The sequence below is a fragment of the Oncorhynchus kisutch genome, linkage group LG22 (genome assembly GCF_002021735.2).
Source record: "Oncorhynchus kisutch isolate 150728-3 linkage group LG22, Okis_V2, whole genome shotgun sequence".
Classification (NCBI taxonomy): Eukaryota; Metazoa; Chordata; class Actinopteri; order Salmoniformes; family Salmonidae; genus Oncorhynchus; species Oncorhynchus kisutch.
This window is the reverse complement of record NC_034195.2, coordinates 49380688-49406986: the sequence shown is the minus strand read 5'-3', so window position 1 is coordinate 49406986 and position 26299 is coordinate 49380688. Positions and strand designations below refer to the sequence as shown.

Here is a 26299-nt window from a genome sequence, read left to right as displayed (position 1 = left end):
CATTGGCTCCATTGATAGCTATAAATAAAACAATTTAAAAAAAATAACTTTTCAAAATGACATGAAACTGTAAGGAATGGATGGTGTACTAAACGCATAGAGAGATAAGATGGTAACTGTTAAGAGAAGAATAAATCGACGACGCAAGCGGTGAGAGTTGGTGTGACACCAACAGCACCATTCAGCCACACCCCAGTGAAATAAGTCTCTGCTGTGTTGATCGGATGGCCTCGGGCTCTAGTCGTGGGTTGGCTAGCTGGTTGGGCAGACTTAGACTTACCCTAGCAGTGCTAACACAGAGCCAGGGGGAAGGCCCCTGCCCTGGGTACGATCAGTAGGGTTTGCTGTCATTCTTGGAGCGCTTCAGCTGCACCTTGAGCCTCTTCATGCCGATCTGGAAGCCGTTCATGGCCTGGATGGCGGCCTGCGCCGACACTGGATTGTCGTAGCTGACGAACCCTGAGGAATGGATGAGGGAAAGATAAATACTAGATTGACATAGCTGACGAACCCCGAGGAATGGATGAGGGAAAGATAAATACTAGATTGACGTAGCTAACGAACCCTGAGGAATGGATGAGGGAAAGATAAATACTAGATTGACGTAGCTAACGAACCCTGAGGAATGGATGAGGGAAAGATAAATACTAGATTGACGTAGCTAACGAACCCTGAGGAATGGATGAGGGAAAGATAAATACTAGATTGACGTAGCTAACGAACCCTGAGGAAGGGATGAGGGAAAGATAAATACTAGATTGACGTAGCTAACGAACCCTGAGGAAGGGATGAGGGAAAGATAAATACTAGATTGACGTAGCTAACGAACCCTGAGGAATGGAGAATACTAGTAAACAGCCATTAAAAAAAGTTATATTTCATATATAACCAACAATGCAAAAAGCAAGTTGGCGAGAGAGAAGTTTGTGGTAAGCCATAAAACATTGATCTATGCATTTTAGAATTGGAGCAACAAATTATTTTACGATGGCCATCTCCTTGCTCATGTTTAGGGGGTAGAAGACGATCATACATACCGAAGCACTTGCTCAGATTGGTCTGTTTGTCAATGAAGACTTTGGCAGAGACAACATTTCCGAAAGGCATGAACATCTGAAGGACATCCTGGTCTCCAAACTCCTGGGGTAGGTGATAGATGAACAGGTTAGCCCCCTCAGGACCTGTGGGAAGAGATGGAAAGCGAGAGATGTGAGAAAGGTAGACTAAGGTCAACGGAAGAAACATTTTTACAGATCAAGAAACACCAACGTGGCCATCAGACCGACCTGGGTTCAAAACAGTATTTAAAATCTTTCCAATACTCAATCTGTGCTTGATTGAGCTCGCTTGGGACAATGGAATAGTCCCAAAAGTGCAAAGCCTGCCCATCAAGGGTTCCCTGGTAAAAATCTCCCCTCGGTACAGATCTAGGATCAGCTTCCCGTCCCCCAATCCTAACCGTAACCATTATTGGGGGGAAAAGCAAAACTGACCCAAGATGAAAGTTTAGGGGTTAACTTAGAATATTGTGGCAGTCTCAAGCAACTACTCAAAGTATTTGAAAGAAAGACAATACTACCAGAACAAAAGACAGTATGAAAATGTAAGTACTCACTACTTATAAGTTGCTCTGGATAACAATGTCTGCTAAATGACCACAATGTCAAATGTTTTTATTTTTAATTTTATCATATCCAATAACCTCAATCAACCATATGGGCTGACAAGAGACTAGTTGACACACAGGATCAAAACAATATTGGTAATTGGTGTGTGGCCTGAGACCCACCCTCCTTCTGGCTCCCGCCGGCTGCACCCTGCAGCAGGGACTGGCTGTAGAGGGAAGGCAGGGCGGACGCAGTGTACTGCTGCATCCCTGAGTAAGCCTGGGTCAGGGCATCCATGGAGCTCGCTCCAGAGCCATTAGCCATCGAGGCCCCCAGGCCCCCGTTCATAGCAGCCATACCTAACACAGTAGACGGAAACATAGAATTTATTTGACCATTCAAAAAAATATAGATTACATCCACGCAAATGAAAACAACAGCCAGAGAGGCTTCGACACCTACAGTCCTCTCTACCGTACAGTAGGGCCAGAACGATACCAGTATCGTGATAACCTTTACTATCGTGGCAAGAAAACAAAACACGAAGCAGATTTCACTTCTTTAGATAAAAAGCCCTAATGTTGGAAACCAACATCATTATGTTGTCATCCAGTCACATGCATTTATTTTCCAAGCTAATAGAACAGTAAGTGTTTTTTTTTTTTAAAGGACCAAAGAGTGGTCTGCTTCATGTTTTCCATGAGGAAAATAATTGTGCAATACCGGTATGGTCCGGGGCCTACCATACATGTAGTCATACATTTCAGATTCAATCAGGACTAGTGGCTAGGTTCCCAGACACTAGCCTAGTCCTGGACAATTTATGGAGATTCTCCAAAGCCAGGACCAGGCAATCTGTGTCCATGAAACCAACCAAATACCTGAAGAACATCAACAGAATGAAGGTATGATTTGAAAGATAGAAAACAAAAGGGCTGAAGAAAAGTCTTTTTTGTGTTGTTTTTTTTGTGTGCGGTACTCACTGAGGGCATACTCACCGCTGACCCCCCCAGTGAGGGCGTTGAGGTTGTTGAGGCCCATGGAGGCGCCCGTCAGACCGCCGCCAAGGCCCTGGGTCAGGCCCAGAGAGGCCAGGGTGTTCATGGCTGCACCCGCGCTGGAACCTGCAGTCTGGCCTGCTGCTGGGGAGAGATCACCAGTAGGTAAACCGAGACTCACTCACTACACAAACTAAATCTATCAACTCAACTGATTAACTCACATAGTCGTAAATAAATTAAAGATAACAAAAAACAAATAAACTACTGCGTATAGCAGGGCTCCTCAATAGGCAAGCCTGGTGATTTTATTTGGGCGGACAATTTTTATCTTATTATCATTTTCGTTGTTGGACAGAAGACAATAATAATAACCAGGAAATCAGCTTAAAGTGATTTTATTTGAGGAAATCAGTTGAAGTACTCCCGCATAACTAGAGGCATATCTGATCGTATCCCAATGTAATGAAGGTTGGAAATGATTCTGTTTTTGTCAAATACTATATCCGTTTGGGATCGACGTGTACAAATTATTTATAACTATGTTACGGCCCCCCCGACCATCCGCTGGAAGATAGAACCCAGGCAAGACGAAGAGACTTGTAGCTGTAATCTTTTGGGGGTCTGGCGACTTTTGAAAATGACAAAAGTCATGAGAGAAAGGGTTTGAACCTGGACGTAAAGAGGAAAGTGGTGTACCATATTTACCTGAGTTATAGAGATTACCTAAAGCGCCGTTGGCTGACAGGGTGTTGGTAGAGCCGCCTGAGTTTTGGGCTGCAGAGGCAGCAGCTGCTAATGTGGCCAGGTTCTGCAGCTGCAGCTGGTTCACACCTGGAAGAGGACACAGAGTGGGGAAGTTGATTATTAACATCGTCATTATAAAAAGTAATATTGTCATGATCAGCTAACATGGAGGGGGGGACATGCTATACCTCGATAAATGTAACTAAGAAAATATTCCTATTTGCAATGACAACCGAGAGGGGGAAATGGAACTGCATCAGCTGTCCTTATGGCAGACCAGAAGAGTGGAATCATCAGCTTACAGAAGGAGATGGCAACAACAAGCAGACTTCATATTATTTACATATAACAGGAAAATAAGTGACCCTAGCACACTGCCTTGAGGCACTCCAAAGGTTTTTGATATTCAACCCTTTAAGTATGTCCCCCAGCAGACTTATGTCTCCTACAATAGCTACTCTGATTATTCTTCCCAACGATGATCTCATTCAAGGGTAATGTGATGTCAGTGGTTGTGAATCTATGTGGGAGTGACGTGCTGAGTCAGAAGGTTATTTACATAAACAGTTGTCTGTTTCTTCAAGTGGGTTGGAGTTATGGGGGGACATGAACAGGGACAGTGAGTGACTCACCTCCTAGTCTCTGCATGCCACCAAAACTACTCTGGTTACCAAAACTCTGGTTACCAAAAGTACTCTGGTTGCCAAAATTACTCTGGTTACTGGTAGCCGTCGCCTGTTGGAGCAACTGTAAAACAAAGTGAAAGAAAGTTCTAGAACAATAGAGCAAAGGAGAGACTTGTGCACTTTCTCAATTAGTTCAGGCTTTGTGATTCCTCGTGTCCTCTCTCCTCAAAACTCACTGGAGGAGAAGGTCCGAGAGGGCCCTCGGATCTTCTCCTCAAATACGGTTTAAGAAATAAGGCTAGGAGAGATGACAAGAACCCGAGGGAAAAATAAAATGAGAAGGAGTCCATTACATCAATGCCATGCTTTCCAACAATGATAAAAATGTGTGTATATTTATTAGAAAGTATGTTGATGGTTTACAGTTACTGTCAGGTATTGTGGTGTGAGGCCTCCCAGGTTAAGGAGAAGTTTATCTAAAGTTCCATGTATAATAGTCGTAGCTTTATCAATGTTTATGAGTATTTATGTAAATTGATGTGGCTCTCTGCAATATCACCGCATGTTTTAGAACTACTGAACATAACGCGCCAATGTAAACTCAGATTTTTTTTAAAAATACAAATATGAACTTAATCAAAAAATACATGTATTTTGTAACATGAAGTCCTATGAGTGTCATCAGATGAAGATCAAAGGTTAGTGATTCATTTTTATCTATTTCTGCTTTTTGTGACTCCTCTTTGGCTGGAAAAAAAGGGCTGTGTTTTTCTGTGGCTTGGTGGTGACCTAACAATCATTTGTGGTGCTTTCGCTGTAAAGCATTTATGAAATTAGACACTGTGGATGGATTAATGAGAATAATATCTTTAAAATGGTGTAAAATACTTGTAATGCTTGAGGAATTTTAATTATGAGATTTTTGTTTTGAATTTGGCGCCCTGCACTTCCACTGGCTGTTAATATAGTGTACTACGGAGTATTAAGCAGTGTTGGGATCGGGATCAATTCCATTTCAATTCAGGAAGTACACTGAAATTCCAATTCTCCTCAATGCTTTTTTCAATGAGGAAAATGTGGAATTGGAATTTGATTTACTTTCTGAAATGACCCCAAACCTGGTATTAACCTTTTATGACTAGGGGGCAGTATTTGAATTTTTGGATAAAAAAACGTTCCCGTTTTAAACGGGATATTTTGTCACGACAAGACTTTGCATATAATTGACAGCTTTGGATAGAAAACACTCTGACGTTTCCAAAACTGCAAAAAATCTTGTGTAAAGTACTGAGGTAGCCATTTTTCCAATCGCTTCTTATGAGAAACCAATTGTCCCGACGGATATATTATCGACTAGATATGTGAAAAACACCTTGAAGATTGATTCTAAACAATGTTTGCCATGTTTGTCGATATTATGGAGATCATTTGGAAAAAAGTTTGGCGCTGTAGTGACTGCATTTTCCGGTCGATTTCTCAGCCAAACGTGACAAACAAACGGGAGCTATTTCGCCTACAAAAATAATCTTTATGGAAAAAAGGCACATTTGCTATCTAACTGGGAGTCTCCTGAGTGAAAACATCTGAAGTTCTTCAAAGGTAAATGATTTAATTTGATTGCTTTTCTTATTTTTGTGAAAATTTTGCCTGCTGCCAGCAGAGCCTAGCATAGCATTATGCCATGATAAACTTACACAAATGCTTGTCTAGCGTTGGCTGTAAAGCATATTTTGAAAATCTGAGATGACAGTGTGATTAACAAAAGGCTAAGCTGTGTCTCAATATATTTCATTTGTGATTTTCATGAATAGGAAGATTTATGTCCGCTGCGTTATGCTAATTAGTTTGAGGCTATGATTACGCTCCCGGATCCGGGTTTGAGAGTCACAAGAAGTTAACTTACGGCTAAGTACTGTGGCGTGAGGCCTCCCAACCCTGCCAGATTTCCCCAGGTGGAGGCGCTGTTGAGCTGCTGCATCTGTTGGGCCATCTGCTGCTGCAGGCGCCGCTGCTCCTTGTCCCTCTGAGTGTCCGCAAACTTACACACCATGGGAGAAGTGCAGCCCTGTGGGGGGTAGATGTCACCCAGTGAAATTCACATCCAGAAACACCATCACTATAACAGAGTAAAATCTGCAAGGCCATTTGTCAGGAATCCATTTTAGGGGCTGGACTACATCCTGTGGTAATCTGAAATATAGTTATTTAAATAAGTTGCCAAAATGTTGCATTCAAATAGTAAACAGAGATGGAACACTGCCATGCATGACAAAGCCAGGCAACATTCCAGACAGACACAGACCCAGGAAGGGATCGTGTTCACAGACAGACACAGACCCAGGAAGGGATCGTGTTCACAGACAGACACAGACCCAGGAAGGGATCGTGTTCACAGACAGACACAGACCCAGGAAGGGATCGTGTTCACAGACAGACACAGACCCAGGAAGGGATCGTGTTCACAGACAGACAATTACACTTTGTAACACTGAAGGATATGGCTCGAAATGACTATTGGGCTAAACGAGAGGGACTGAGGCGGAGGAGAGTCGACTTCTCACACGTGTGTACTTCCAAGTCAAGACATAACTAGATAAAACATTTTGTCACAACAAAAGGCATACATAAGACAGCACTGCGTTCCTCTGTAACGGACAGACATTACAAGCCAGATATTGACGCATCACTGGAGAGACCAGACGTAGACATGCGGAAGGTATCTGTGTTAGAGTGCCAGATGAGGGGACCAGGCTTGATCGGGAATATGACTTTCTACACTAGTAGCAGCTCCAATAGCACCAGGGGGTAACAGACAGTAAAGGGACAACCAGGGTTGTAAAATTCCTGGAAACGTTCCCAAAGTCCCCAAAAATCCCAGTCAGAGGATATGCAGAATCAAAAAGGGAAACCCCTTCAACCGTGATTTCTAGAAAACATGGGAATTTTAAAAAGGGTTCCAGAATTTCACAGCAACCCTAAGGCTGCCACCATTAGCAGAGCCTAGTTCTAATCTCTGAGGCCCAGAGATGAGCTAGATTTAATGAGTTGTTCCTAATTAGGGATCGGTTGGACGCTTCACTAGGGAGCAGCTGACATGTTGACCGTCACAATACTTCTGCTCCAGTTCCTAAGCACTGAACTGACTCAACAGGAATACCGGCCCCTATTTTGAACAGATTTAGTGGGACAAATACTCTAATAAGGTAGCCTATATTTCAGTTAAACAACCTATTCGATAGAGGGGAGGGCTAATGTTCTACCATGTAAAACCTTGGTAAATACTTATCTAAGAGATTGAATGGTGCTTTGCAACATGACCAGTCACATTATCAATACTATTTTGTGGGACAGTATGGATTCATTAGGCTTCCTCTAAAACAGATTTTTAAAAAGGTAAATATGTGCTGAGGGGTACAGTACCTCCATTGTCTGAGAATGATGCAGGGATTTGATTGCATTCGCAGCCTGAGCCCTGGTAGAAAATGTGATAAACGCACAGCCTGTAAGGGGGAAGGGAGAGGGAACAAGAGGGGGAGGGAGGGACAAAGAAGAAACAAAACCAGACACACACACACAAAAAAAAAAAGGTATTTGGACACGTCGTTATGAAACATTACATATTACAGTAACACCATAGCAGAATGAACGGCACTCCAAGCACACCGACAGAAGGGGTGACGTCTCACTGGTTAGTACATGGAAGAAACAACGACGACGACAGTCACAACAACAATCACATGAGCACAGTAACGTAACAGTAACAGACGTATTATATCACAATTAAGAGAAGCTGAGGATGGGGGGGCGACGTGGATGTGGTGAGAGGGTGGATGTGATAACGGATAGGGATGACGTAAATTAATAGATCTGTGTAAAAAAATATATATAAAAAAATAAATAAAAAAATGGCATGGCAACATCACATGCTACAATGACAGACACTCAACATGGCTACCATCTAGCCATAGGGTGCAGTGACAGTTTGAGCTCTGCATGTTCTGCTCTGCTTTCAGCTCATTGGCTTTTATGGCGTCTTCTGCGGCACAGACAGACAGGAGTAATCCCATCCTTTGTGGAGCATAGTGGGGGCGGTGCAGTACTCTGTGTGTGTGTGTGTCCTGCCTGCCAGCTGAGCCCGGCCCAGAACACCAGCAGCTAGGGGTTGCCATGGCGACGACCGGGACTATTGTTATAGGCGGTGGTGCGGCCCCCTCACTCTGCGGGGGGGGGGGGGGGGGGGGGGGGGGGCCTGGTGGTACGGGGTGCATTTAAAGAGGAAACCACTACCATTATACCTAACCAATCAGATTTGTATCCAAAGTATATCGCAGTACATTTGACATGCATATATTTTGACTACGTGCATTGATGTTACCTTTGCGGGAATTGAACCCAAGACCTCTGGGTGTTAATATCCCCACACTCTTACCAACTCGTTCACTGAACACAGGACCACATGGTATAAAAAGGAAGCGTGGAGAGTGACACCCCGAGTTACCCACAACCCACCTCTGCTCAGACCGTCGGGTCCACGGAGAATTCGGCATTCCTCTATCTGGCCGAAAGCAGAGAACATCAGCCGAACCTCATTCTCGCCGTATTTCTTCGTCACCATTCCGATAAAGAGTTTCCTGTCTTCCACCGCTGAAATGGAGATGTAAAACAATCGTTGATATAATCATTGAACTAAACTGAAAAACGCACATCTCAATTCATCTCTGCACCAAACACTGAACATAGACACCGGTCATTATACAACACATACATCTTTTATTTGTATTTAAGTCCCCTTTATTAAAAAAAAATTGGGTCACACCCTTGTAATTTCCACTCTGGGATTTCATGGTAGAAGACATTAGCTGTGTTCTGTTCTCAGGTTGCCCCCCAAACAGAAACCTATTACCTATTTATTCCCTATGGGCCCTGGTCATAAGGAGTGCAGTGCATAAGGAATAGGGTTCTATGTGAGACACAGCCCCACTCTATTTAACCGGTCAGAAGTCATGTTTTGCTTACAAACTTCAGCCAGTGCCACGGCGTATCTGCGGTGATGTCACTCACCGTTTGTTTTCTCGCTGTCGGCGGGTTTCATCTGGATGGGATGATGCATCTGGGAAGAGAACACGGAAGAAACATGTTTATCACGCCATCACACCTGTCACCACAATCACAACGGCGCCAACAACCTTTAGTTCCCAACGACGAACAGACCAGGTGCCGCTTGGCTGATGATTCCTCCTTGGCTCTCAATTGTTTAAAAAAAAACTGTCCTCTCCCAGCCTCCCTCTCTCCACCGGAACTGATCTGGTCAGGTGAAAGCCAGCCTAACGATGAGCTTGATTCCGTCATATTGTTTTCACAGGGTTTGTCAAGTCTTTCCCAAACAGTACAGATGAAGGGAAGGTGACAGACTGAGAATTTAGAAACAACCCATGTTGCCCTCTTGCCGGTTTATTTCCCCTCGTCCTTTTCTTCCACCAGGTCTCCATTGTTCGCTCTCCAACCCCATCATCTCCAACACTCCAGTCAGCTATGGAAGTGAATATGTCCACTGGCTAGAGGTGGGGCTCAAATCCTCAGATCCAATTTATTTTTGACCGGGGCTATCTAGGGAATGTGAACATCCGTTCAGGATTAATTTCACTTCACAAGTGTTGGTCTCCTCTGGTCTGCTTCTAAAAATGTTTACTGACATTTTAAAGTGAACGGAACGCTAACTAAAACACCATCCATTTCCACTAGCATTGCTAACGCTTTCCAAAAAATGAGCGCCATAGCTCAAGCTTCCAACAAGAAGCTGGTAGAAAATCCAATCAGTCTCCAAATTACATATTTCCACCTGCAACTTATTTCCCCTGGCAGTTCCATTAGATCCTCCAATACGCTGTGGGAGAAGTGGATCTGAAGAGTTAGCCTCTTGGATTAGCAATCTACACCTGCTATGTTGGCCCAGAGACAGCAGGAAAGGGAATTGAAGGAATATATAGCATAGTGAGTCAATTTGAACTAAGGGGAATAGAAATATGAGTGAGGTTGCAAGGTTTCAAGTTAAGTTTATTAGTTGTCATGGAAATGGATTGGATATCTTACTCGAGCAAAGCTTTCAATATCAAAGCAAAACACACAAGGGAGGCTAGGCTGGCTGTATGAAATGTGTTATTTTTCTAGAGAAGGGAACCATGAGAAATATGTCTAGGCTTTAAGTTTAAAAATGTGTTTGCTGTGTATTGATGGCAATTTTACTCCCTCGCCTGAGCACTCATGATTAAAACAAAAAGGCAGTCATGCGGTTATGATTTTTTTTTTTTATGAGAGGAAAGGGAACTAAGATAAAATCGACAGATGGCCCTCTCAGTATGAGGACCGGCGTCACTCACCAAGAAGAGGAAGGCACAGAGTCAGTGCGACAGGCAGGCCTACCTGCATTCAAATACTATTTGAAATCTTTCAAATAACTGAGCATTTCCATTAGCCTGCCCGGTGTGCCAAAATGGGTGGCCAGGACAGGTTTTGCAGGTTGGTTCCATTGCAACAAGCTCAAGAACAGCTCAACTATTTGAAATAGTTTTAAATAGTACTTGAACCCAGGTCTAGCAACAGACAGGGACGCAAGCTTTTCCACTGACGCGCCATGGGACTCCAGTCAATGCCAGGCGCAGCATGACTGGCTGGCTGGCTGAGGTAAGGAGCAGCATGACTGGCTGGCTGGCTGAGGTAAGGAGCAGCATGACTGGCTGGCTGGCTGAGGTAAGGAGCAGCATGACTGGCTGGCTGGCGTAAGGAGCAGCATGGCTGGCTGGCTGAGGTAAGGAGCAGCATGGCTGGCTGGCTGAGGTAAGGAGCAGCATGGCTGGCTGGCTGAGGTAAGGAGCAGCATGGCTGGCTGGCTGGCTGAGGTAAGGAGCAGCATGGCTGGCTGGCTGAGGTAAGGAGCAGCATGGCTGGCTGCCTGGGGTAAGGAGCAGCATGGCTGGCTGGCTGGCTGGCTGAGGTAAGGAGCAGCATGACTGGCTGGCTGAGCGATGGCTAGATGAACAAGAGGTTAAGCTTTAAGTTGGTGTATTACCCTTGTGAATGTATGGAAGTTAAATATGTCCCAAAAATATTTTTGAATTGCGCTCTGCCATTTAAGCAGATGTTGTCTTAAGCCTTAAGTTAAGGAACTATTATCATTCTCAATGGATGTGAAAACAGACTGTTTACTTGATGTTGGTGGCGAAGAAAAATATTACTTTGGAGAACCTGCATAGTGAAGGCGAGTTAACTTGGGGGCAGGATTTTCGTTTTTGGCACAAAAAAAACATACCCATTTCTCAGGCCCAGAAACTAGAATATGCATATAAATTGTCAGATTAGGATAGAAAGCTCTAAAGTTTCCAAAACTGTTAAAAGATTGTCTGTGAGTATAACAGAACTGATATTGCAGGCAAAAACCTGAGGAAAATCAAACCAGGAAGTGCTGTTTTTCCTGAAAGCGCTCTGTTCCATTGGATGCCTTGCCTCCATTTAAAGGGATATCAACCAGATTCCTTTTTCTATGGCTTCCTCAAGGTGTCAGTCTTTAGACATAGTTTCAGGCTTTTATTTTGAAAAATGAGCGAGAAAGATCACATCGCATCATTGGATGGCTGGGTGCCAGCAGCAGTTTTGCTTGCGCAACAGAGTGGGGCAGCTATTGTCTCTCCCTCTCCTATTGAAAAAGTGACAGTCCCGGTTGATATATTATCGATTATATATTTTAAAGACAACCTGAGGATTGATTATAAAAAACGTTTGACATGTTTCTGTGGACAACACGGATACTATTTGGAATTTGTCTGCGATGTCGTGACCGCTCGAGCCTGTGGATTTCTGAACATAACGTGCCAAACAAAATGGAGGTATTTTGGATATAAAATAAAAATTATGGAACAAAAGGAACATTTATTGTGTAACTGGGAGTCTCGTGAGTGCAAACATCCGAAGATCATCAAAGGTAAGCGATTTAATCTATTGCTTTTCTGACTTTCGTGACCAATCTACTTGGCTGCTAGCTGTTTGTAATATTTTGTCTACTGAGAGAGATGTTCTTACATAAACGCTTGTTATGCTTTCGCCAAAAGGCTGTATTGAAATCTAACACGCCAGGTGGATTAACAACAAACAAAGCTGTGTTTTGCTATATTGCACTTGTGATTTCATGAAAATGTAATAGTTTTAGTAATTTAATTTGAAGCGGGTGTTGATCAAAATGATCACGCTAAAGGAATGGGTGCATCAAGAAGTTATTAAGACAAGCCAGAAAACGTATCATAAATCTGAATGGGCACATTTATAGGCCAACATTTGTGTGCAGGCCGGGTAGCCTAGGCCCACTTCCCTGTGTGATCAGGCGCGTGTCCTTACTCAAGATTGTGTTTTGTTTGGAGCACTCGTGTCAATGAATACATTGACAACTCATTGAATGGAAAATATATATATATTATTTCCATTCCACTAGTTTCCACAATTTATTTTTTAATACACACACAAAAAGTATTTAGGTCAGCCACCAATTGTGCAAGTTCTCCCACTTAAAAAGATGAGGCCTGTAATTTATCATAGGTACACTTCAACTATGACAGACAAAATGCAAAGAAGAAAAAAAAATTCCGAAAATCACATTGTAGGATTTTTAATGAATTTATTTGCAAATTATGGTGGAATATAAGTATTTGGTCACCTACAAACAAGCAAGATTTCTGGCTCTCAGACCTGTAACTTCTTCTTTAAGCTTTTCTAATTTTGTCTGTCATAGTTGAAGTGTACCTATGATGAAGATTACAGGCCTCTCATCTTTTTAAGTGGGAGAACTTGCACAATTGGTGGCTGACAATACTTTTTTGCCCCACTGTGTGTGTGTGTGTGTGTGTGTGTGTGTGTGTGTGTGTGTGTGTGTGTGTGTGTGTGTGTGTATATATAAATAATAGGTTGTAGGCGCTGCAAACAACATGTCCACTCCTACAATGATAAAGACTGCAATAATATAATCAAATTAACAGTGAAATGTACTACTGGTGAGCCATCCCCATGACCTTCGCAATGGATTAGTTCACTGAGACAGGCGTGAATCAGACCGGCGTCTCGTGTGGCATAATATTTTTTTTTAAATTGTCACTGCTCCAAAAAATATAACATTTAAAAAATGAATAAACATATTGGTCGACTAAGCCCATCGACTAAACAGCCGACCAGTCGAGTAAATGTGGTTACCCCTATAACACACGCTTCCTGCTTACTCACCCCAGTTAAGGTCTTTATGTTGTGCAATGCATTCTGGGCCTCCAGGGCAGCTTTTCTGGTATAAAACGTTACAAAACAGCATCCTAGAGGAGAGAAGGGGGGCGGGGAGGAGAGAAAAACAGAATTCAATGAGAGACCAGTAACGTAACTCGTACAGCAACGCTGTTCCAAGACAAGAAATGGAAGGTAAATAGAACACGGCGCGCACCGCGTCACACGTTCACACCACGGCGCGCACCGCGTCACAACACGGCGCGCACCGCGTCACACGTTCACAACACGGCGCGCACCGCGTCACACGTTCACAACACGGCGCGCACCGCGTCACACGTTCACAACACGGCGCGCACCGCGTCACACGTTCACAACACGGCGCGCACCGCGTCACACGTTCACAACACGGCGCGCACCGCGTCACACGTTCACAACACGGCGCGCACCGCGTCACACGTTCACAACACGGCGCGCACCGCGTCACACGTTCACAACACGGCGCGCACCGCGTCACACGTTCAGAACACGGCGCGCACCGCGTCACACGTTCAGAACACGGCGCGCACCGCGTCACACGTTCAGAACACGGCGCGCACCGCGTCACACGTTCAGAACACGGCGCGCACCGCGTCACACGTTCAGAACACGGCGCGCACCGCGTCACACGTTCAGAACACGGCGCGCACCGCGTCACACGTTCAGAACACGGCGCGGCCGTCCTGAGTGCTTTATGGACAGTTTAAAATATTCTGATGGATACGCATTGTTGTGCAACTGGTGATTTGAAATAGGCACCTAGTAACCCCCCCCCCAAAAAATATGGTTGTAAACGCACTTACCAGTCATTCTGATATTAATGCCCGGTATGGGAGTACCCTACTACGGCCCTCTATCCATGGGGGCCGCGCACAACAAGTGCCACGTTATTTTCAGCACCACGGTTGAACATACAGTACATCAGGCAAAGGACAGGCAGTGGCTCCTAGCTGGCAGATGGGCTAGATAAAGCGACAGGGCCGAGGGTGAAGGCTACAGTTGACACACATGACGACTGTCCCGTCACAGAAAGGGCAGAGAGCAGGAGACCAAGGGGCTAGCTGTCGGTCAGGATCACTGATCAGTGGTAGAGGGCCACTGTACTGTCCACCCACACTTTAACAGAGAACGGCACTCCATTACATCAGTGTGAAGTGCTGCGAATACACATTTAGAAAGGCAAGTACAGTACACACAATGGCACAGAGAACGGGCGAGAGAGGGGGGCTGAGAGAGAACGAGAGAGAAAGAGGGGATGGTGGGGGAAATTCTCATCCTTCCGCCCCAGTAGACCGCCAGTGGCGTTCCATCCTGTCAGTTACTCTGAGCTGGGAGCACAGAGCTTGGTAGAGAGCAAGCGCACAAACACACAGAAGTGGAGCACTGCAGCGTCTCTGACCTACATAATGTTGTTTTATGCTGCTACTGCAGAGTGCAGCTCTCTTCCCTCACAGGATGTGTGTGTGTGTGTGTGTGTGTGTGTGTGTGTGTGTGATGCCGTTACTGTAGTGTCGAAGCGCCGCTCTCCTACCCAGGCCGTGCTGTGTAGAGAGATGCATATAAAGAGTATCGCGTCGAGCCATTCGACGTCCTCTCTCCAAAAAGGCAGCTGAGTGTACCCCCCACCCCACCCCTTTCCGTTGTTCAGCACAGCCACTCACTCTGATGAGGCTAAATAAATAAATAAAAAACAGACCCATCTCTACCTTCTGATATCTCACAAAAGATACCCTGGAGTCAACATGACCTAAAATAAACACAGCACTTCAAATCTGACTGCTCAATATAGATACAGAACCAGGATTATTCAAACAAAACCCCTGATGGAGAGGGGGGATAAAACGCAGCACGGGCGTCACCAAAGCCCCTTGAAGAAACTCCCCAGTTCACCCAACAGGGGGTAGGACTACTGGGTCCAGGCCCCCAGGCTATGATGGTGAAAGAGATTGTGAAGAGGGGGAGAGAGTAGAAGAGTAGAGAGAGGGGCAGCGGGGGAGGGGTCAGGAGGAACCATAAATAGCCATATGACATTTGAAATATCTATTCCCTTTGGAAGTGTAAAGTTTACTGTCAATTTCTTTTTTTTTTCTTTGTTTATTTCACAGTTGTTTATTATCTATTTCACTTGCTTTGGCAATGTAAACATGTTTTCCAATGCCAATAAAAACCCTTTGAATTGACTAGAGGAGAACAGAGAGCGCACGGGGGGAGGGGGGGGCAGAGGAAGAGAAGGAAAGAGTGAGCCTCCATCCTCCAATTCAGAATAAACCTCACATAAAGTCAGCAGAGGCAAAGGGCTGCTGTGATCAACCCAGATTATCTATTAGAATAAATTACCATTAAATTAACATGTCAATGGGCCATCACAGCTGACACTACTCTATGCCGAGGAGCGAGAGAGCTCCTCTGCTTTGAACTATTCATCCTCTCACACCAAGACACACAATGTGCTCTATATTCAGCAGTATCTAGCAGACACTGGTCTGACCATTAAGTACACAGATGCCCAGGTATCCATCCATGTAGCCCATCTAGACGTTTATACTGAAGCCTAATCATTTAATAACAGAATGGAGAGAGTAGCTCACTTTTAGGTGGCGCTTGCTTAGAACAGTGCAGAAGACTATATTATTATAGCTCGGAGGCGGGAACAAGATACCTGAGAAAATTCCAGACTGCAACTGAGATTAGGCCTAGCCTTACAACAACTCCCTGCCCAGCTCTGAGGCACTGGCACTTCCAGATAGTCCACTCCCCAGACAAAATCCCATCACCAAAGAAGGTTCAACAAGCCACATAAAAGTAAAAAAAAACACTGGTTGGTAGATTATGGCTTTGAATTCCTCAGGATTGAGAAATCTGGCCATAATTTTTTAAACGTTTTTTTCAATAAACCATAGATAGCAGAGGAGCTGTCGTTGTGTTCTCACATTCACCTGGAGGCCGGGTTACTTTCAATGGCAGGGATTGGGAGGTATGCAGATTATCATATCGTTTCTGTACTGTACAAGGGGCACTATTTAAAAAAAAGATTATAATGTAGGTCAAAGGGATCTTGAGCCAGGAAGGGGTTGAATGTCTCTGCTGTAACCAAGATGATGATCTTGACATCTAGCCACTTAGCAAACCAAATGCATAGCTGGAGATAATAATAATCTCAGATTTCTAATAGTTACACTTAAAAAGCTGCAATGTGTCACTTTTTGGGCGATCTGACCAAATTCACATAGAAATGTGTGTTAGGGCCGTCATTCTCATTGAAAGCAAGTCTACAAAGCAGTAGATCTGCTCTATTTTTATGCTTCCTGTTCTTAAGTTCCAGTCTTTGCAGTCTTTTACTTTCGGTTATATACACACACGAGCGTCAAACACAATATTTTTGGTTATGCAAAAGCCCTTTCAAAGCAGTTTAGATGGTACAATGATAGTCTACACTACTTGCTTGCTTTGTCACAAACTGAAATTAAAAGCTTACTATTCATTTTTGTAACCAGGAAACTGAAGGAAAAAAAAGGGGGGGGGGGGGAATTGTGATTTCTGCATAGTGTATCGTCGCTGTGAAGGGAATGTATCAGAAGGGGGGGTGACTTGGAAGGGCTACACGCTATCCTTCTTTCCCAATAGGACCACGGAGCTGGCGGATCAGTTTTTTTTTTCCGCAACAAGGAAGAGGCTTCATGAGTTGGATGTACCTAGTAGGACCCCACCTACTTAGCTGTGCTAACGCTTTACACGGAAGGGTGAAAGACAAGAGCTTCGATGACTATCGCAGGGCGCTGGAATTCCTGAAGAAAAACTCAGAGGACCAGAAACAAGGCATAGCTATATTGGCCAGTGAGTTCTATACGGGATAGTCTGTGTGGGAGACACTATCGCAAAGAAACGGTGACATCACAATTCGGCGAACTAATAGCTACAAGTACTTTGCCATTTTAGACTGTATAGCTACAACGCTATTTTGGTCACTGGACTGTACCAAGTGTCAGTGCAGCAATACACACCAATGAGGGATGTGGGTGGGTGGAGACTTGTCAATCCCTAAAGAGAGAAGGAAAATATATTTGATTCACATAACCATTCATGTTCCAGGATAGATAACGTCCTAGTTTTACAAGAGTATGACTAAAGACGTGATAGATTGACCACGCAACGGAATTATTTATAGCAGTGGAGGCTGATAAGGCTAAGAAAAGCCTTCGATAGAGGCTGATAAGGCTAAGAAAAGAGCCTTCGATAGAGGCTGATAAGGCTAAGAAAAGCTTTCGATAGAGGCTGATAAGGCTAAGAAAAGCCTTCGATAGAGGCTGATAAGGCTAAAAAAAAGCCTTCGATAGAGGCTGATAAGGCTAAAAAAAGCCTTCGATAGAGGCTGATAAGGCTAAGAAAAGCCTTCGATAGAGGCTGATAAGGCTAAGAAAAGCCTTCGATAGAGGCTGATAAGGCTAAGAAAAGCCTTCGATAGAGGCTGATAAGGCTAAGAAAAGCCTTCGATAGAGGCTTAACACATCCTTATTCCAAGACCAAACCGTTCATCTTTACCCCTCGATGAAGACAAAGTTGTTTTTTCTCTCTCCTGTTCAAACACTACGCTGATACATTGAATATGGTGTGCGAGGCCTCTAAAGCTTATGTTAGAAGCAAAATAATAGCAAACCAGTAGAAAGAAGGTAGAGAAAGAGTTGAACTCAAATTAAAGAGCTGGGGGGAAAAAAAGAGAAATCAAGGGAAAATACTGAGTCACTATTGAAACAAGTCTGATCTGAAGTTTCAATTACATGAGATCTTTAACAAACAAAAAAAGTTAAATATGCTATATTTCGGCTGAGGACATACTTTCGAAAATGGTGAAAAAAGTCAAATTGTCTAGACAAATTAAACAAAAAGATACCGGTTTTCAAAAATGGAAGTGAGTACAAGAGTACAAAAGATATATGAACAATGTGGTGTGACTTTTACTCAAAGCTTTATAAGTCTGAATGTAACTTAGACCTAGCTAAATGTAATGCCCCCCCAACCAAAGATAGCGCTTCGGGGGTACAGGATTTGCAAATACAGGATTTGGATGCTCCTATACTAGAATCTGAGATAAGAACATCCATCACCTCAATGAAGTCTGGAAAGTCACCAGGATTAGACGGTGTCCCTGTTGAGTATTATAAGTTGATTGTAAGGTGCTCTCCAAAGTACTAGCCATGAGGCTGGAGAAGGTTGTACCTCATTACACAGATCAGGTGGAATTTGTATATAAAAAAAAATGTATAATAAAAAGTAGTACCGCCACAGAATCTTAAGACATTTGCTTCACCTCACGTGGCTGAGTGAAAAAGACTATACCTAGATGAGGAGAAGGTATTCGATAGGGTAGAGTTGGGCTTTTTCACATACACCCTTGAAAAATCAAGGTCCAAAGAAATGTTTTTCTCAAGTGGGTTAAGGTATTTATACTCCAATCCACGAGCAGCAGTACTCACAAACTGGTATGATCTCTTTTATTGTTCGAGGGGAACCCAACAGGGTAGTCCTCTCACACCTCTCCTTTTTACTATATATTTTTTTGAGCCCTTGACAGCAGCAATCAGAGCTGATTCAGGAATCAATAAGAGTGATGGGAGGTGCCAGAGAGCAGGCCTCCTAATTGAATTTCTAAGCAAACAGCTGGAGGCAGGGCTTTCTCCTATAGAGCTCCATTTTTATGGAATGGTCTGCCTACCCATGTGAGAGACGCAAACTCGGTCTCAACCTTTAAGTCTTTACTGAAGACTCATCTCTTCAGTGGGTCATATGATTGAGTGTAGCCTGGCCCAGGAGTGTGAAGGTGAACGGAAAGGCTCTGGAGCAACGAACCGCCCTTGGTGTCTCTGCCTGGCCGGTTCCCCTCTCTCCACTGGGATTCTCTGCCTCTAACCCTTTTACAGGGGCTGAGTAACTGGCTTACTGGTGCTCTTTCATGCTGTCCCTAGGAGGGGTGCGTCACTTGAGTGGGTTGAGTCACTTGACGTGATCTTCCTATCTGGGTTGGCGCCCCCCCTGGGTTGTGCCGTGGCGGAGGTCTTTTTTGGGCTATACTCGGCCAGGTCTCAGGAAGATAAGTTGGTGGTTGAAGATATCCCTCTAGTGGTGTGGGGGCTGTGCTTTGGCAAAGTGGGTGGGGTTATATCCTTCCTGTTTGGCCCTGTCCGGGGGTATCATCAGATGGGGCCACAGCCCTCCTGTCTCAATCTCCAGTATTTATGCTGCAGTAGTTTATGTGTTAGGGGGCTAGGGTCAGTTTGTTATATCTGGAGTACTTCTCCTGTCTTATCCGGTGTCCTGTGTGAATTTATGTATGCTCTCTCTAATTCTCTCTCAGAGGACCTGAGCCCTAGGACCATGCCTCAGGACTACCTGGCATGACTCCTCCTTGCTGTCCCCTGGCCGTGCTGCCGCTCCAGTTTCAACTGTTCTGTCTGCGGCTATGGAACCCTGACCTGTTCACCGGATGTGCTACCTGTCCCAGACCTGCTGTTTTCAACTCTCTAGAGACAGCAGGAACGGTAGAGATACTCTTAATGATCGGCTATGAAAAGCCAACTGACATTTACTCCTGAGGTGCTGACTTGCTGCACCCTCGACAACTACTGTAATTATTACTATTTGACCATGCTGGTCATTTATGAACATTTGAACATCTTGGCCATGTTCTGTTATAATTTCCACCCGGCACAGCCAGAAGAGGACTGGCCACCCCACATATCCTGGTTCCTCTCTAGGTTTCTTCCTAGGTTTTGGCCTTTCTAGGGAGTTTTTCCCTAGCCACCCTGCTTTTACACCTGCATTGCTTGCTGTTTGGAGTTTTAGGCAGGGTATCTGTACAGCACGGAGATATCAGCTGATGTACGAAGGGCTAAATAAATACATTTGATACGCTGTTTAAAGTTACATGCTCCAAGGGATAAAGGAGGACTAGCATCACCCAATGTAGAACCATACAACATATCATTTGAAGTATTCAAATTGGCAAGACACGGTGGAAATTATGATTCCCATTTGGGATGGACTCAGATTGAGAGGTCTCACAGCCTCGTTTAAGCCTACTGTGGCCTTAAACACACAAAAACATTTTCAGAGACAGCCAACTGAAGAGGCTAACCCAATCCTACAACATTCCCGAGAGGTATGGGTTCAATTTCATAATTTTTTAAAAGTTAACTAGGCAAGTCAGTTAAGAACAAATGCTTATTTACAATGACGGCCTACCAGGGAACAGTGGATTAACTGCCTTGTTCAGGGGCAGAACAACAGATTTTTACCTTGTCAGCTCAGGGATCCAATCCAGTAACCTTTCGGTTACTGGCCCAAGGCTCTAACCACTAGGCTACCTGCCGCCCCAGAGGCTTGGAATTTCCCGGTATAAACAAAAATATTGGCACAACCCATCAGTTTACATAAATGTATGTTTTCCTATCTGGGAGGCATGGCTTAGATAATGCCTGCATGCACTAGGGCAGGTATTTCCCCCCCAGGGGTACGCACAATGCTGGTAAGGGTACGCCAAATAAAAATGTGATTCACATTTCCAAACAGTACATTTATACTTCCCAACAGGGCTTTATATTTGAAATAGCATCGTCAAATAATTAACATCCAATCACATGAACCATTACTCTTGCAGGTAAAAATTTGAAAAATAAGCCACAGGAGTTTGAGCGAGAATAAAGACTTTCAAGTAGTAAGACATGTATAAAAGCAACAGATACCATTAATAAGGGGCTACAAGGGTCTTATACGGCGAGCTACCGAGTGGCTAGGACAGGCAAGCCCCATACTATTGTGGAGGATTTAATTCTTCCTGCTGCTGCAGACATGGCTGGGACAATGATGGGGGAAAAAGCCCCCCCAAAAAACTATAGACAATTTCTTCATCAAACAACACTGTTTCACGACACATCAGTGACATGGCAGAAGACTTTTTTAAACAATTACTGCTTCACATACAAGCCAGTGAATTCTATGAGTTAAAGCTGGAAGAGTCAGATGTGGCGGGCCTGGCACAGCTCCTGGTATATGTCCATTATGTTTATGGGGGGGGGGGGGGGGGGGGGGGGTCAATTAAGGAAGACATCCTCTTCTGCAAACCAGGACAACGTGAGAGGATATTTTAAGTACTGGACAGCTTTGTGACGTCAAATGGACTTGTGGTGGTCAAGATGGGTTGGTATCTGTACTGGAGGCGCAAAAGCCATGACAGGGAGACATAGTAGAGTGGTAACGCGCGTGCAAGCAGTTGCTCCCCAACGCCACTTGGGTACACTGCAGCATCCACCCGAGAGGCTCTTGCTGCTAAGAGAATGCCTGACAGCTTGAAAGACGTCTTGGACACTACAGTGTAAAAGGCCCCAGAACTCTTATGTATTTTCTGCATTATGCAAATGATATGGGCAGCAACCATGTAACGCTTTTACAACATACAGAAGTGCAATGGTTATTAAGGGGCAATGTATTGTCCCGTTTTTTTTTACTTGAGAGAAGAGCTTAAAGTTCTCTTTAATGACCATAATTTTCACTTGTCTGACAAGTTTCTCACATGACTGGCCTATCTGGGTGATGTGTTTTTCTCTCCTGAAAGATCTGAATCTAGGATTACAGGGACTCTCCGCAACTGTATTCAACGTGCGGGACAAAATTGAGGCTGTGATTAAGAAGCTGGAGCTTTTTTTGTTGTCTGCATTAACAAGGACAACACACAGGTCTTTCCATCATTGTATGATTTGTGTGTGCAAATGAACTCAAACTTACAGACAAAGTCAAATGTGATATAGCAAAGCACCGTAGTGAGCAATAACACAGGTACTTTCCCGAAACGGACAACAAACTGGATTTGTTCTCCCTTTCATGCCCTGCCTCCAGTCCTCTTACCGATCGTTGAACAAGAGAGCCTCATCGAAGTTGCAACAAGTGATTCTATTAAAATTGAATTTAAATCAGAAGCCACTGCCAGATTTCTGGATTGGGCTGCGCTCAGAGTTTCTTGCCTTGGTAAATCACGCTGTTAAGACACGTTGCAACCACGTACCTATGCGAGAGTGGATTCTCGGCCCTCACTAGCATGAAAACAAAATACCGGCACAGACTGTGTGTGGAAAATGATTTAAGACACTCTCTAATACAACCAAACATTGCAGAATTATAGTATTTATATCCTATCAGGACCTGAAGAAATATCACAGTCAGCTACAGTATTTTTTAAAAAGAGTCATGCACAACATGGGAACTGAGAATTTAAGGTTGATTTGGCAGATGGATCTTAAATTTACAATATCAAACAAGATCATATAAATCCTAAGACAGTTACGTATATTCTTCAGTATATCAAATGTATGGAAAAAATATGTGTTTCCAATGTAGGGTGGTGTACCAGGGATACATTTATAAATTAGATTGTTCAGATACTACTGGACCTCAGATAAAAATGGGTTTGTTGATAAATACTTCATGCTGGAAATGCAAGGGTGAAGTAAGTACCTTTCTGCATGCTATATGGGGATGTCCCATGGTGCTTGCTTTCTGGAAGGAGAATGGGTGGCACAGCCTATCCCAAAGTCCCCACAGCTGTGTCCCCACAGCTGTGCTTATTAGGGGATTAATCTATTATAACCACCACGTATGAGCAAAATAAGAGTTTGGTCTTGCCTCGGCGGGTTTTCTTACTGCGGCTAGACTTGTACTACATAACTGGAAGAGAGCGGATTGGCTTTAAATGGCGGAGACTGCATCTTATGAATCAATGATAGCGAGATTATTTTCCATTTTTAAAGACTATCACCTTCTAAAAGAGTGAGCCGTTTCGTTTAGCCTCGCAATTAGACAAGACGGCGATGTGGAAGCCTGTAGTTATTATTATTATTATTATATATATATTTTTTTAAACATCTAAATTATATTACACCGTTACATAACACCTAACAATACAGCACCTTTCAACCATATATCAGTGGAATATTGTATGTTGTATGATATGGAAACACTTTCTGAATTATATATAAGGGACCGGACGTGCGGGTGAGAAGCTAGGGGCTTAAGTTAGAACAGATGTGTAATGGGCGTTCTATTTTATGTATCATTACCAGTAGTTTGCCATTTAATATTCCACTGATATATGGTTGAAAGGTGCTGTATTGTTAGGTGTTATGTAACGGTGTAATATAATTTAGATGTTTAAAAAAATATATATAATAATAATAATAATAATAATAATAATAACTACAGGCTTCCACATCGCCGTCTTGTCTAATTGCGAGGCTAAACGAAACTCAGGCACTCTTTTAGAAGGTGATAGTCTTTAAAAATTGAAAATAATCTCTCCCTCTCACCAGAGGGAAAGACTATGTTTTCCCATAATGCACAAGTGTAAAGAGGGTTGGTATTTAACCCGTAATAATACATTAGAACCGAATGCTGTATTTTAAGTATTAGACAACTGTGTGCACAAACAGCTTGCAGAGCCTGGCTCAGAGGTATTTGCCGTCAACACTTGACAATGAATGGCGTTGGCACCTTGTCTTTCTGTCTGTGTTTCAGTCCTCTTTGGCCTCTAGGGCCTGGGCTATAGTAAAGGTATTTATGCTGGTATAGAAAGGGATTCATTAGAGACATTTTAAATGGATTATTTGCTCTGCGGGTGTCTGGGTGCAGTGTGTGTGTCTGCAGTGTGTGTGTGTGTGTGTGTGTGTTCACTCTGTGCCCGTCTCCCCCTTACCTTTGCTCTGGGGGGGTGTGGCGGTGCGGTCTCGGAGGATGTTGATCTGGTGCACGGCGCCATAGGGCTCAAACAGCTCCTTGAGCTCGGTTTCTGTCCAGGAGCGAGGTATCTGGCCAACGAACATCTTGATGGAGTCATGGTCAGGTGTTTCCAGGTTCTCAATGGAACCGTTCATCTTGCTGCCGTTGCTGTGGGGGAGAGGTGAGGGATTATTAGACTGTACCAGAACCTGAAACATACTTTTGGGTCCACCAGGCTGGTACAGTTGCCTGGCACTAAAGCAGTTAAGTTGTGCTGCAATATTAGCAGAACAATTGCTCCCTAGCGATAGTTTGTTACATCTGTACCACATTTATTTTTTATTTTAACCTGTTGTGACTCTAGGGGCAGTATTTTCATTTTTGGGGGGAAAAACATTCCCGTTTTAAAACGGGATATTTTGTCAGGAAAAGATGCTATACTATGCATATAATTGACATCTTTGGATAGAAAACACTCTAACGTTTCCAAAACTGTAAAGATATTGTCTGTGAGTATAACAGAACTGATGTTGCAGGCGAAAGCCTGAGAAATATCCAATCCGGAAGTGCCCCATATTTTGAAAGCGCTGCGTGCCAATGAGTCGATATTATGGAGCTAATTTTGAATATTTTGTCGGCGTTGTCGTGACCGCAATTTCCGGTTGATTTCTCAGCCAAACGTGAAGAAACTGAGCTATTTTCCCTACAAAAACAATATTTTTGGGGAAAAATGAACTTTACCCGGGAGTCTCCTGAGTGAAAACATCCGAAGTTCAAAGGTAAACGATTTAATTTGATTGCTTTTCTGATTTGTGACAAGGTTGCCTGCTGCTAGCAAGGCATAGTGCTATGCTAGGCTATCGATAAACTTACGCAAATGCTTGTCTAGCTTTAGCTGTAAAGCATATTTTCAACATCTGAGATGACAGGGTGATTAACAGGCTAAGCTGTGTTCCAATATATTTCACTTGTGATTTTCATGAATAGGAATATTTTCTAGGAAGATTTATGTCCGTTGCGTTATGCTAATTAGTGTCAGATGACAACGGTCCCACTCACGGGATGGGGTGTCACTAGAGGTTAACATACATTTTAGAGCACATAACTAACAAGTCTGGCTGACAGAAAATAAAAGAGCAGACGCTGCTGAAAAATAATCACACATCCTCTCCAAAATGACTGGACAAGACCCATCGTTAATCAATTAATGTATGCTAAACGTGTTAGTGTTTCTTGACTGGTCCCATTTTTCAGTCATTGGCTAATGACCGAGGTAGCCTTACTATTGGCCCCTCCCACCACTTAGAGTTGATTGGAAACTGGTGTATTAATTTGAGTGGCTAGTCACAAGGATGAAGTGGGGAATGTGTGTTTAATATTGAGCTAATAGTTTGTACTTTTAATCCTTGTTTTAACTTTTAGCATTCTAGCCGGTTCCTAGATTCCTTTTACCATCCAATGAAACAGTACTTCAACTTGCACTGTTTAACAAACAATTCAGCGAGACGGTAACACAAGCCACAAAACCCCCCCCCGCGCTCTCTTCTCTCAGGGTGGGTCAGCGCCAAAGCAAGGCAGCTCGACGGGCCCTGAGAGGAGATCAGCATTCTCAGGGTGATTAAGTTAAGGCTAGACTTGGGACTGATTAAGCTCAGTACTCTACACAGCACAGGAGCATACCTCACAGACCCCCAACTAGGACTTAGAGACCACGTCGTGAGCGTACCAGTATCACACAGTCCACTACAACACAGCAGAAGCCTCTCTCAGCACATGCCTTCACTGAGCTAGACTGGGAAGCTGAGGGGGCAGCATCTCACAATCTCTGACCATAGCCTTCCTGACTCAGCCAGGCTGGAAGAGGGCCAGGACTCTGGTCCTACATTTAGCTGGGATGGAAGGGAGTTCATTGTGATTACGGCCCTACAGCAGGGTTCCCCAACTGGAGGCCCATGGCAAAAAATATATATAACAAAATAATGGAAATCACCTCAGTGATTTAATTAAATAAATCTGTCAAGTATTCTCACGAGACAGGTTATCGTACACAAGATGGAAGCTAGATTTGAAATGACTGTTTAAGTCTTTCTAGGCTTCTTGCGGTCAAAATTTGCAGCCCCCTCACCGCTGAGTTCAGAAAAACAATGAAAAATAAAATAAAACAGTCTCCTAGGTACAGGTAATGCCAACGAGAAGTTATCGTTCACTCACAGCAGAGCACACGTGAGCTTGAAGAAAACACGCGTGTGTGTACACACACAGCCAGATGAGC

At 43.8% G+C, this 26299-nt stretch overlaps 1 protein-coding gene across 19 annotated transcripts in view; it reads right to left on the bottom strand.

Annotated features, from left to right (window-relative positions):
• The window catches only part of LOC109866901 (CUGBP Elav-like family member 2), a 51624-nt gene that overhangs the window by 5238 nt on the left and 20087 nt on the right, over positions 1–26299 (bottom strand). For 3 of the 19 annotated variants that reach the window (XM_031801037.1, XM_020455783.2, XM_031801044.1), the window contains exons 2-13: positions 24005–24195; positions 13240–13322; positions 9040–9088; positions 8488–8622; positions 7399–7478; positions 5882–6043; positions 3985–4099; positions 3314–3439; positions 2591–2746; positions 1790–1966; positions 1038–1181; positions 281–459 (exon numbers count right to left, since the gene is read on the bottom strand). In XM_031801037.1, coding sequence (XP_031656897.1) covers positions 332–459; positions 1038–1181; positions 1790–1966; positions 2591–2746; positions 3314–3439; positions 3985–4099; positions 5882–6043; positions 7399–7478; positions 8488–8622; positions 9040–9088; positions 13240–13322; positions 24005–24195 — 1546 coding nt within the window. In that variant the 3' untranslated portion in view covers positions 281–331. Of the gene's footprint in view, positions 1–280; positions 460–1037; positions 1182–1789; positions 1967–2590; positions 2750–3313; positions 3440–3984; positions 4100–5881; positions 6044–7398; positions 7479–8487; positions 8623–9039; positions 9089–13239; positions 13323–24004; positions 24196–26299 lie in introns of all 19 variants that reach the window. The other 16 variants (XM_031801039.1, XM_020455787.2, XM_031801047.1 and 13 more) reach the window with 7 other exon arrangements.